The sequence below is a fragment of the Pleurodeles waltl genome, chromosome 11, assembly GCF_031143425.1.
Source record: "Pleurodeles waltl isolate 20211129_DDA chromosome 11, aPleWal1.hap1.20221129, whole genome shotgun sequence".
NCBI lineage: Eukaryota > Metazoa > Chordata > Amphibia > Caudata > Salamandridae > Pleurodeles > Pleurodeles waltl.
The window spans coordinates 951,409,858-951,422,828 of record NC_090450.1 but is presented as its reverse complement, the minus strand read 5'-3'; the positions used below and the strand labels follow the sequence as shown (position 1 = coordinate 951,422,828).

The following is a 12,971-nucleotide window of genomic DNA, read 5'->3' as shown; positions in this document are numbered from 1 at the left end:
CCCCTCCCCACGGTGTATAATAAGTGAATTATTGGGTGGGAGTCCTGGTCCGTGTCTGTGATGCCCCTGAGACTGACTACCTCCGCCAAGAAGATGTGCGTGTGCCAGGAAATATCCTACAGGTAGGTGATATTCTTCTCTGAACTGCTCATAAGTCAGCAGCGAACCCTTTAGAAATAGCGTCCCCAGAGTATCTATCCCAGCCTCCTCCCATGTATCATGCCTTTCCCTCACAGCATTCTAGCAAAACTAGATATCAACCCCAGTGGGATAGCCGGTGAGTAAAGTGGCATATGTGGCACTAACTTCAGGCTGCAGTATTAGCTATTAATTGTAATCTGCAGTAGACGATTCACCCCAGGCGGTGGACGTGCATGAGGCTGGAATGCACTCCTCAGGTGCGTCTGCGCCCTCACCAGGTCCAGAAGGAGCAACTCCTCAATGTAGTGCCCGCTAGCCAGTCTGCAGGCTACTGCAATTGTGCGACCAGGTAATAATGCTCGAGATTGGGAGCGCCCAACCCCCTTTTGTGGTGGGAAGTTGCAAAAACGCTACACATTGGCCACCCTTATTCCAAATAAAGGAACCCGTAGTAGAATGCAGAGCGCTAAAGGTGGACCTGGGGATGTTGACCAGAAGATTTTGAATGAAATACAATAGGCGAGGGTGTATCACCATTTTCGCAAGTGACACCTTACCCTGGCCTGTGAGTAAGAGCATGCTCCAAAAGGCCATCTAAGGTTTCAATGACGTTACTGCCTTCACGAAATTGCAGTTTAGGAGATCTTGCCTGTCATGATATACATTAATGCCCAGATATCTGAATGTGCTAGGCTCCCATCTCAACTGGCGACCCTCTTTGACGAGGCCATGAGGAGGGTAATGTGGGTGCAACGGAAACAAGCAGGATTTAGCCCATTCCACCCACAGCCCTGACACCTCATACAAATCCTGCAGGAGCGTCCGTATGGGCTCAGTGCCTTTCCTAATATCTCTGTCATAAATCAGGACTTTGTCTGCATACAGGGAGATGGTGTGCATCTCCTCGAATAGCGGAATGACCCATCCTTCCCTCAGCTGGCGCAGCCTTAGTGCCAAAGGCTGTATGGCGAGAGCGAATAGAAGTGGAGAGAGCTGACACCCTTGCCAAGTCCCACGTTTGATCTGGAACGGAGTAGAAACACAGCCGCCAATATTGACTCTCAACATTGGATCCACATAGAGTAACCGGATCAACACTTAAAGCCTCCCCTTCAGCCCAAACTTTGTCAGTGTTAAGAAGAGATAGTCCCATTCCAACATATCAAATGCTTTTTCTAGATCTAATACGAGGCATGCTGCAAATGGCCAGCGGGATGGGGCCAATTCCATCACTCTGTGCAATCGACAAATGTTTAGCATGGTAGATCTTCAGTGTATGAATCGTTTTCGATCTGGGTGCACCAACCGTCTCATGTGTCCATACAGATGACCCACTAAGACCTTGCTTAGGATCTTGTAATCTGATCCCAACATGGACAGCGGGCGGTAGGAGGCAAGTTCCTCTAGATCTTTACCTGGCTTCGGGAGTGAGACCAGGAGTGACTTCTGCATGCTCTGTGGTAAATGGCGCTCTTCCATCGCCGTTTGATACAATTCGAGTAATTTAGGGGCAAGGTGATGCTTGTTTGTCTCATACAATTCAATAGGAATCCTATCCCAAACCGGCGTTTTGTGAGTGGCAGCAGCCCTGATTGCTCCCTTAACCTCATCTAATCTGAGAGGGGTACTGAGGTCTTCTTTCTCTGTGGGCGTTAATGTTGGGAGTACCACCCCAGCCAAGAACCCTTGAATGTTTTTATGTTGAGACAATTGCAAGGAATTATAAAGTGTACGGTAATGTGATGTAAATGAATCATGTATCTGGGATTGCTGCAAAGCGAACTCTGTCGGTGATATACGAATCCTCACAAAAGGAGTGGGAAAGTCAGCTATTTGTAGTAGCCAAGCCAACAGACGACTAACCTTGTCTCCGCCAGTGTGCATCTTGGCCTGGTACGACCTAAAGTCAAAGCAGCGCAATTGCTCCACCAGGCGTGTGTGCACAGCCAATGCCTTGTTCAGTTCTGCCTGAGCGTGGGGTTGTCCCTAACGGTCACATCCACAGGTTTCAGAGAAGCCTCCACTTGCATCAAGTCCCTGTGTATGGTCATCCTAGCTCCCACTACTGCGTGGATAAAGTGACCCCTTAACACTACCTTCATTGTCTCCCAATCCATGAACTTGGAGGTAGATGTGCCCCAATTCTCAGCAAAGTGCATCACCGTTTCGTCTTTCTTGGCTCGTAGTGTCTGGTCCTCAAGAAAGGCCGGTTGCAGCTGCCAAGAGGGAACTGGCGGTCTAGCAGCACCCCACTCTAGTTGTATCTGCAATGGATTGTGATCAGAGAATGTCTTTCCCAAATATTCTGCCCCTGTCACACAGAGTTGGGTCATCGGGTCACACAGAATTCTGTTCAGCCTAACAAGTCATGCACCACTGAGTAGTGCGAGTAGTCTATCTCATCTGGATTTAAAGATCTCTAACTGTCTAAAAGGGGCCAATGTTGGAGCCACTGTTCAGCTGGAGAGCCAGGCTGTGGGGAGTGTGATCGGTCACGTTGTGGGGACAGCAGATATATCTTAATGAGGAAGTGGAAGGGGCATGAAGTAGATGTTGAACAAGTAGGTAGTTTTATGTTATTCCAGTGACTGTGATGATGTAAAAAGTTCAGAAATGGGTTTGATCAGAGTGTAGGGAGAGGAAGATGTTGGATTTGAGCAGCAGAACCTACTTTATAGTATGGATGATAGGTGATCATGGAAAAGTAGAGAGTGTTAACGTTATACACTGCTATTGTCATTTCAAATTAAGTGAGCCAGAAGGGATTAGAAACTCAATTGAGCCTGTGAAGAGGATGATGAGATGATGTGAGTGGTGGACTAGAGATAGGTGGTGGATACGTTCAAGAGAGACTGCAGAGGAAACTGGCAGGAAGACAGATGGAATTTAGCAAGCAGGAGGGACATCACTAGACAAATAGCCCCATACTAAGTTGCTGTACATTTTTATGTTCCCACGCATTGCTTGAACTTCTGTTACTTTACACTTGTACTGCAACCAATATTTGACAGGCTTAAATAACTGCTCAGTTGGATATGTCACTCTTTACATCATATGTATTTTGAGTGCAGTCAAATTGTTTTCTGGTGGTGGTTGTTTTGTCCGTCAGGCGGAGGATGAGTTGGGTATCATCAGCGTAGGAGATAATGGTAATGTCTTGTTATTGGGTGATTTTGCCAAGTGGTGTCATGTTTATGTTGAAAAGGATGGGGCTGAGGGAAGATCCCTGTGGGATTCCGTATATCAGGTTCTTGCTCTCTGATGTAAAGGGTGGCAGCCTGACTTTACGGGTTCTTCCAGTAAGGAATGAGCAGATCCATTTGAGTGCGGATCCTTGTATACCAATCCTGTGGAATCTACTGGTGAGGGTGTTGTGGGGGAAGTGTCAAAAGCTGCAGAAAGGTGGAGCAGGGTGAGGGTCATTGTTTCTCCTGGGTTCATTGGTGGCTGCGTTGTGATCTTTCAGAATCCTGACTGGGTGTTGTAGGAAAGTCCCTCTTTTCGGCATGGTTACTCCCAGTTTTTGCCTGTTGTCAGTTTGCTTAGACTATTTCCACTGGGATCCTGCTAACCAGGCCCCCAGCGATTGTGCTCTCTCCTCTAAATTTGGTTGTCTGGGTACTCTTTACATCCCACAATTGGCATACTGATGTACCCCTGTAAGTCCCTAGTATATAGTACGTAGGTACCCAGAGCATTGGTACACCAGGGATCCCCCATGGGCTGCTGCATGCATTATGCCACCCATGGGAGATCATGCAAACTGTGTCTGCAGGCCTGCCATTTGCAGCCTGTGTGAAAAGGTGCATATGCCCTTTCACTGCTGGTCACTGCACCAGGTCACTGTAATGACCTAATGTCCTATGGTAGGCCCTTACAGCCCTAAGAGCAGGGTGAAGGTCCCTGTGTGTGTGGTCACCCCTGCAAGAGCAGAGGTACCCCTACAAACTCCAATTCTAGTTCCCTGGACTTTGTAAGTGTGGGGTAACCAAACTTTTAACTATGTTCTGGCCATAGGTCACTACCTTTGGTCCAGCTACATAATGGTAACTCAGAACCTAGGCCTGTTTGGTATCAAACATGTTGGAATCATACCCCAATACTGATGCCAGTATTGGTGGTATGATTCCATGCACTTTGGAGGCTCCTTAGAGGACCCCCCAGTATTGCTCCTAGTAGTCTTCCAGGGTATGCAGCCTCTCAGACAGGATTCTACCCTCCTGCTGCTTGACCAGTTCAAGCAGGGGAAGGCAGAACAAAGGATTTCCTGTGGAAGAGGGGTTCAATCTCCTCTCCCTTGGAAATAGGTGTCACAAGGCTAGGGAGGAGTAGCCTTCCCATGCCACCAGCTTGCTTTGAAGGGCGCACTTGGTGCCGTCCTTGCATAATCCTGTTTGCACCTGTCCAGCGACCCCCGGTCCCTTCTCTGGTGCGAAACTGGTCAAAGAAAAGGGGAGTGACCACTCCCCTGTCCATCAACACCCCAGGGGTGGTTCCCAAGAGCTTCTGTAGGTGACCACTTGATTCTGCAATCTTGAAATCAAGATAGGCAGAGGTCCCTGGGAGCATATGACTGGTCAGTTTAGGCAGATAACGTCAGTTACCCCCTCTGATAAATGATCACCTTGCAAAGTGTCCAAGCCCATTTTCGAGCTATTTAGGGACTCCCTTGTGGGTGGGTCCCCAGATTCGGCATGCAAGACTCCACCAGGACTCCTCTGTAATGACCTCTTCTGCTCCTGGCCACCAGAACCACTGCTGTACTTCACAGGAACCGAACAAGACTTCAACTCCGAGATTACCTCTCCTAGCAACACTGTTTCCCTGCCTCCTGTCAGCAACTTGCAACATTTCCATGGCTGGCATTCCTCTGTGGTCGGCAGGACTTCAGCTGCACCAAAGAAGCAAAAAGCAATCTCCCTTGGAGTGGAGTCACTCCCTTGCTTCTGCAGGCACCCAAGGCAACAGTGTCCGGCTGTTGGGATCTGCTGTCCTCTGGACCTGTGAAGATTCTCCAACACAGGTGGCGGGTCTAAGGGGTCCCCTGGATTCTCTCTGCCTTCTGTCCAACTTGGGAGACTGTGAGTCCTTGCCTCTTTCTTCAAGACAGAACACCTGTGCACCCGCTACTGTTGCAGCAGCCAAGGCTTGTTGATTCATGCTCCGAGGGATCTTCAATCTACAAGTAGGCCCAACCCACAGCACTCTACCTCAGTAAGGACAGTCTCCTCTCTTCTGCTCCAGTAATGTGGGACTCCTCTTCGGGTGTGCTGCCTGGGCCTCACTGATACTTACTGTGCCTGCTGCCAGTGGCTTGCTCGTGGGGGCTCCGAGTGCTTCTGTTGGCTCTCCTTTCTTCTTAAGGTCAGCCTGGACTCCACTCCAAGGGTCCAGTCCCCAGGACCTTGCTGGTCCTTTTCAGCTCTGCAAATCTTTAAGAGCTCCACTTGCATTTGCTTGTTGGTAGTCCTCCTGACCACTGACCTGTCTGCAATCCAGGGAATGGCGAGTGACAGCTCCTAGGTGGCTTCAGGGAGTCCTCCGCAGCTCCTCCACCAATGTTGACCCGGAACGTCACCCACAGAAGGATGGCCATTGCCTCCTGCCCCATCTGGACACTCCTGCGTGGACTGGACCCTGTCCCCTTCTTTTGCAGGTCTTCTTCATCCAGCCTGGTCGTGGTCTTGCAATTTTCCATTTACAAGCCCTGATGTTAGCCTGTGGGATGACCAGGTAACTTACCTCTGCTCTCCTGGTTGCTGGGGGTCTTCTAGATACTTACCTCTTGGGGTTCCACTGTCTCCCAGCCCCTGGCTAGCTACGCCATATCCTCTGGTGGTGGACCCATTCTCGCATTCCACTTTTTCAGTATGTATTTTGGCCCCCCTATAGGACACTTGCTATTTTGTAATACTTGCCTGTGTGTACCTATCTCCAGAAGGGGGTTGCCTATAGTAATCTAGTTGGTGTTCCTGTAATAAAGTACCTTTATTTTTGCAACACTGTGTGGTTCCTTTCATGTGTGATGAGTTACTATGTGACTACTGTGTTATTGCAAGTGCTTCACATTCTTTCTAGCTAAGCCTTGGCAGCTCACCACAGCTACCACTAGAGAGTCCTGGTTACCTAGACACTGCAACACTATCTAATAAGGGTTGCCTAGAGCCACTATAAGGTTTAACACCATAGGTGTCCACCACACACTGGGCCAGCCTACTGCAGGTGTTTTCTAGAAGCTAATGAAGTTCGAGGTGGGGAGGAGAGTTGCTTGTGAATGGCCTTCTCAATCACTTTGGCTGGATAGAGGAGCACAGAGATACGTCAGAAGTCCTTCCGTTGATTCAGGTCAGCTGTAGTCAACTTGAAGAGGGCATTGATTTCTGCAAGTTTCCATTCACCCAGGAAAGAGACAGATGTGATGCAGTGTGGATAATGTGGGTCAGGGTGGTGCTGACTGATGATGTTCCTAGGTAGTAGATGTGGTCGGGCATGGATCCACTGGGGCCCCTGAGTGGATGGGCCTCATTATTAACGCTGTACTATTTCTTGTGAGGGTTGCCCATTCACTCAGATGGCTGTCTTGATTGGTGGTGGGTAGTTTGCCAATTAGTTCTCTGGCGTTGGGTTAGTGAGCGAAGTTGCTGTAGATGTTTGCGATTTTGCTGTGGAAGAAGTTGGATAGAGTGTTGCAGAGGTGTTGGAGGTGTGATGTTGACGGTTGCTGAGGGCGAGGTGAAGTCCTTGATGATCGAGAAGATCTTCTTGCAGCTATTGGAGCTTCTTTGATGCTGTCCTCTAGCTCTTTTTTCTTGGTGTCTCCTATTTGCTGGTGATAGCGTCTGAGTGTAGCCTTCTAGGTGCTTCTGTTGATGGCTTCGTGGCTGGTTCTCCATTTTCTTTAGAGCTGTCTGCAGTGTTGTTTAGTGTCTTGGAGGGCTTCTATGGACCATCTGGCCAGCTTGTTGGATCTTCTTTATTTGTTGGATTTGATGGGTGTGAGGGAATCCATGCAGTTCTTGATCAAGTTGTTGAAGTCCTTGTCAAGGTTGTCTATGGGGCTAGGTTGACCCATGCTGAAGGCACTGAGCCGGTCTCCTGAGATTTTTTCCTAGCTGCAGCTTGGAATGGTGATAGTGGTTGGGGTGTTGACTTGCTATGCATTGATTTTGAACTAGATGATAGAGTGGGCTATCCTTGTGGGTGGTGTGGTGGAAGTTCATGTGATGCTGTCACTGGTGGTGGAGAATGGGTCCAGTGTGTGTTGAGTAGTGTGTGGTGGTCCTGGGACAAGCTAAGTGAGTCCAATGTTGCCTAAGTGGTCAAGGAGAGTATGTAGGCTCTAGAGTCTGTAGTGAGCGCAGCAGTTAAGTCTGTGAGGAGGTTGGTGAAGGTGCTGTGCAGTCCAGGTGGTCGGTAGGCGAGGGTTCCGTTCAGGGTGACGTTTTTGGTGATTTGAAGCTTGAAGTTCATATGTTTCAGGAATGGGGTGGTGTTCTCTGTGGATGTTGTGCATCTGAAAGATTCCTTAAAGTTGACTGTGAATCCAGCTCCTAGCTAGTAAAGGCAATCCAGTCGAGCGATCTTGTAATCTACTCTATATTGCTGTGATGATGTCGGGAGCCGATGTGGGGCTGAGCCAGGTTTCTATGATGAAGAGAATGTCTGATGCATCGCTGTTCAGCAAGTCCCAAATTTCAGCGTAGTGATCGAGGGTTGAGAAACAAGCGTGCGAGTGGGTGTTGTCGTGTGAGTTTCTGTGGTGATGTGCGAGGGTGTTGCAGGCATTGTTACTGCTTGCGTGAGATGTGTGGCTGCAGGAGAACCAACAGTGGGTGCAGGTAAAAGCTCCTACAGTGGTGTGAGGTGCAGCACAGCAGCAGCTGGGGGGGATGAGGGTGGCACAGCGTCTGCAACTCAGCGACCTAAAGAGTGCTGCACAGTATTGCTGGGCGGTGATCAGAACAGGGTTCCTGGTGCTGGGCGAGGTTTAGTTGCAGGCGGGCGCAGAGCTAGCCTTTGGCGCACCAGTGGTGCACCCGCTAGATACAGTCATGCCGAGGATGCCATTAAGGAGGTCCTGGGGGGTGGGGAGGTTGATGGGCGTGGCTGGTATTCGCTGGAAAAAGAGGGGGCCAAAGCAGCATACAAGGAGTGGGGGGAGGCGGGAAATGCGTGAGAGGGGGATGCTGGGAGTGTAATAGAGGCCTGAACATGGGAAAGGGCACACAAGCTTAGAAGGCACAACTGGTGGAAAAAATGGAGTGAAAAGGGGTGGATGACAGACAAGAGTTGAAAAGAGTGAAAGGAGGCTTGGAGGGGGTCTTAAAAAATGGGGAGGGACAGAAGATGAAAATGGTCTCAAATGGGGGGGTGAAAGGTATGAAAAACAGGCTGGAGAAGAGAAAAAGAGGCTTCAGAAGTGGAAAGTGAAAAGAGGTTTGAAAAGAGAAAATGAGGCTTGCAAAGTGAAAAAAGGTTGAGAAGTGAAAAGTGGCTTTAGGAGAAAGCAGACATACAAGAAATGGAAAGAGCAGAAGCTAGAAATGGGAGAGAGAGAGAGGAAAAGAGAAGCTGAAGTCAGGCAAGGTGGAAGCCTCAGGCAGAGAAAGTCGAGACCAAAATGGCCTAGGCTGGTAGGAGGACCAGTCACAGGTAAATGGGTAGGGGAGTGGGCATAGGCACCAGTCCTTCTGGGGCTACATTGGACACTGAAGCATGACCATGGTAATAGACTTTGCGCAAACCAACTGCCTGAAGCTCAGTTCTGAGAAGACGGAAGTGCTAGTCTTTGGCAACACGACCGACCTTACCATGGGACTCCACCTGGTGGTTGTCACAGGTAGGATCAATTCCCACCACACTCGCCAACCACATTAGAAATCTAAGGATCATCCTAGATGACAAGCTCAACTTCATGACACAAGTCGATGCAGTGAGCTACGCCAGCTTCCATGTCCTTCCCATGCTGCAAAAGATCTTCAGATTGCTGCCACATCACACCAGACGAATCATCACGCAATCACTTAACACCAGCAGGCTGGACTACGGCAACACTTTCTTTGCCGGAATCTCTCAAATAACTTTATGCTCTGCCTCACTCGCACAAGGCTCTGTATCTGCAGAAGCAAAGCAGGAGGTCGCTCATTCTCCTACATTGCACCCAAAACACATCAAAGCCTCCTCCTCAATTCTCGAGTTCCGCAAGAAGCTGAAGCCTGGCTCTTTGAAAAGCAATACAGGGACCACACACTTGCCCAAGTGTCTGTATACTCACAATGATTATTATTGCGCTGTACAAATCTACATAACATAATATTGGTATCTGGATCAAGAAACCTTTTAGAACATAATGTACTAATATTAGGCTTCAGTTTTACCCAGCACCTGCAGTGTGACTCAAGATTATTTTTGTGCTTTGACGGATGTACTCAAATGTATCCCATTCTGTAGGATTCCGAGAACCCACACCCCACTTATTACTAAGGCGACAGGTATTCTGCTTTTGAATCCCTCCAAATGCTAGCAAATGAAAGGATTGAGACCTGCAAAGGACAGCAGGCCTCTAGCCCCTTTTAATATGCAGCCTCTGTCACTTATACATGAAGCGAAGGGCATTGGGAAAGCATGCAGCGATCCTGACAAATGAATGCTCACCCGAATGCCCGAGTCACATTATAAAAGCATACGTTGTCTCTCACGGACAGCTTCCACCTTGTGAATGCAATAACACCACCTTTGATGTTATGGTATGTCATCAGTAGTTTACCATCACAATTATGGTCACAAACCATTGATACATTTTATTCAATTTGTAGGGCACCACTTTGACACCCCTGCTTCTTCCCAATTGCAAAAAATTATATTGTATACATGTTGGCTTATAATGTACCTTATTACCTCATATTTTTCAGTGACCAAGACTGTGATTTCGCAAATCACTGCTTTGCGACTACAAAACCCCTTGATTCATAAGTCCCTTAGTTCTTCCTCCCTTTGTGGCTGCATCATTGGTAGTTGCCTTATCACCTGAACTTTTTTACTTCACTGATGGGAAGTTTTATGTTGGAATTTGGAAAGACATGGCTATTTGTACTCAAGGTCACAAGATGCTTCTGGCTCATCACCGCTGATCAGCAGAAATAGGATAATTTCAATGATGTTCAGTTTAGTATCTTTTTTTACTGCAGTTTCATACCACCCTCCAGAATGTGAATTCAATTTGCAAATCATTTAAGATAATTACTAATGTATGTGGGTTGGATTCACGAGATACAAAAATCTCTCCATTGATGTTTTCTTACACTAATTATCTTAGAAGAAGATGGTTGTTTTCTGAACTAATTTCCAGGTTGTGCAGTGTTTCTTTACTATGTTGTTGTGTGGTGTGTTGCATTGGATACTTTTCTAGTCTCCATTGACTGATGTTTGCCTCAACCCAACCCACAGGACTCCCTGCTGAAACTAGAGAACTACAGGCAGTGTTTTGAGTGCTCTGAGGTTTCCCTGAACGAGGCCATGCAGCAAATGTTGAACTTGACGGAAGCTTCGGACAAGGAGGAGTGGGTAGCAACAATCACTCAGCTGCTGACTGGCATCGATCGCTCCCTGTCTGCTGACAGTGGCTTCCTGAGAGAGACTTCCATCACCCCAGGCCTTATCAGACTCTCTAACAATCTCATACAGGTAATAATGACACTTCTAGAGGTAGGAGATGATATGGGGATTGCAACTGTGGAGTTTTCTCCAGCTTCTAATGTCCTATCAGTTTGATGTTCACCTGACCCACCTGTTATTCTCACCTCATCATTCTTTTCAAGGGCAGTGTCCCAGGTTTTTGCTCATTTAATATCTGTGAATCACAACAAAATGTCATGGATATTACTCTGCTTGAAAAAGTTATCTTTTTAAGGATTGGGGGTTGAGGGCATAGTTGTCTAGAGATAGTTTACTAAACCGTTTGAGTTAATTACTTTCATGTATCAATTCTCAAAACCTCTTTAGCATCGTATCAATCACCACAGTACCACAACCCTCAAGAATGTTCTTGTCATCCTAGTCTGAAGAGCTAGCTAAGACATAAGTAATCATCTCAAGGACTGTGCACAGTTTCTGCATGCTTCTCAAGGGTTTGCTATATTACCTATTGTGGCAGATTGGAGAATAGCCATTACAGCAACATCACAGATTTCTGCTTCACCCACAAGCTCTTCTTTGCTACTGCAATGCCCATGTCCTTTCTCTCAGTGCAACATTTTCCAGCTGCTTGGTATACATTAAAAATATAGTAGTGAATAAATAGAACCCTTGAATTGTTTATAATGCTTTTCTTTACATTTATCCATATTTAAGACTTATGTCTTTCATTGAGCCTTCCATAGCAACAATTAAACGCATTTAATATGGCTCCTTAATTCACATTTCTTGGTTAGTGGAAAGTCTTTTTGTTTAGGCTCAACGAGGGCGTTGTACATAATAATAAGTCTCTTCTTTACTATTGGCTGAAACGGATGCCCATTTTTACTGATGATGGTCATGGTCCAATTTCCCAGTTTGTCTATGTTTGATTATTAACATTCCTAACTGGCAATTGGCTATAATACAAACACTGTAGAAATACTTGTGCTGTCTATGAACATGGTGTACTTAAATGAATGTAACCTTGTTTGCTCTGGCATGCCTCTGTGGATCACTTTTTGTCCTACCCAGTTTGCCCCTTTACCTTTGAATACACTGACTCAGAATTGTTACAGAAGTTTCATCACTGTCAACCTGTGCTCTGCTGCTGAAAGGCAGAAAAACACTTTTTCTGCTGCATACGTTCTCACAAGCTCCATTACCACCCGTACAGCACATTTCCTTTTTATGTTGAAGTTTTTCTAAAGCATTACTAAACACCCTGCAGTGGCATCAGGTCACATTTAGATAAAGGGGGACACATGTAGGATTTCCAGTAGATATAGAATACATTAACAAGAAGATCATGATAAGGACCCATGCATTTGTCCAAACAGGAAGGAGAGAGTCTGAAAACGACTGCTGTCTTGTATGACTCCATCTTGATGTCAAAGCCCCTTATTGATTTGGAGTCTGAAGATACATGGCTGGTCTTGGGTGTATTGCTGTAAGTCTTCCCCTCTGGCACCCACAATGCAACTGTATAAATGTCCTGTTTTCAAAGTCACTATTTTCAGTAGGTTCTGACCAAATAACTGACATCTGGAAGTATGCCTTAGGGGTTGTGGTCCGGTGGGCATGTGGATCATTGTCACCGTTGTCTTTCAGATGTCTCTTGCTTTGACACAGTTTCTCTAGCACTGTTTCAATGAGTCTTCTGTTTCTGTTCCAAGCTAATCGACTGCAGCATGGCCATCCAAGAGGAGCCAGCTGGAGGAGGACCCAAAGAGCTGTCAGTGTCCTCAGTGCTGCCATGGATTATTCTACACAGGATCATCCAGCATGAGGAGGACACTTTCCGGTCACTGTGCCATCAGAGACTCCAGAGCCAGGGTGGGGCAGGTAAACCTCATTTACGTTTACTTTTCTAGCTGTTTTGTGAGCGCATTTGAGAAAGGAAGCACATTTGAAGGTTGGTATCTATCTGTGGTCTTCCTCTGACAGACTCTTCATATATATGTTTACTGTGCAGGTAGAGTCAAATAGAAAATAAATATTCATTCTCAAGGTTGTCTACTTGCTTGCCTTTTGCTACTCATTTCTCTTCTTTCCCAAGCAAATGTTCTATTTTGAGGAGAGGAATAACACCCCTAATGTGAATGTCCTGAATTCTGAGTGATGTTTTAGAAGAGATATATTATCAATCTGGGCCTTGT

General features: G+C 46.9%; 1 protein-coding gene across 6 annotated transcripts in view; it reads left to right on the top strand.

Annotated features, from left to right (window-relative positions):
• CABIN1 (calcineurin binding protein 1) overlaps positions 1-12,971 on the top strand; it is a 1,028,293-nt gene that overhangs the window by 251,743 nt on the left and 763,579 nt on the right. For all 6 annotated transcript variants that reach the window (XM_069215153.1, XM_069215155.1, XM_069215154.1 and 3 more), the window contains exons 17-18: positions 10,588-10,824; positions 12,489-12,657. In XM_069215153.1, coding sequence (XP_069071254.1) covers positions 10,588-10,824; positions 12,489-12,657 — 406 coding nt within the window. The remainder of the gene's footprint in view (positions 1-10,587; positions 10,825-12,488; positions 12,658-12,971) is intronic.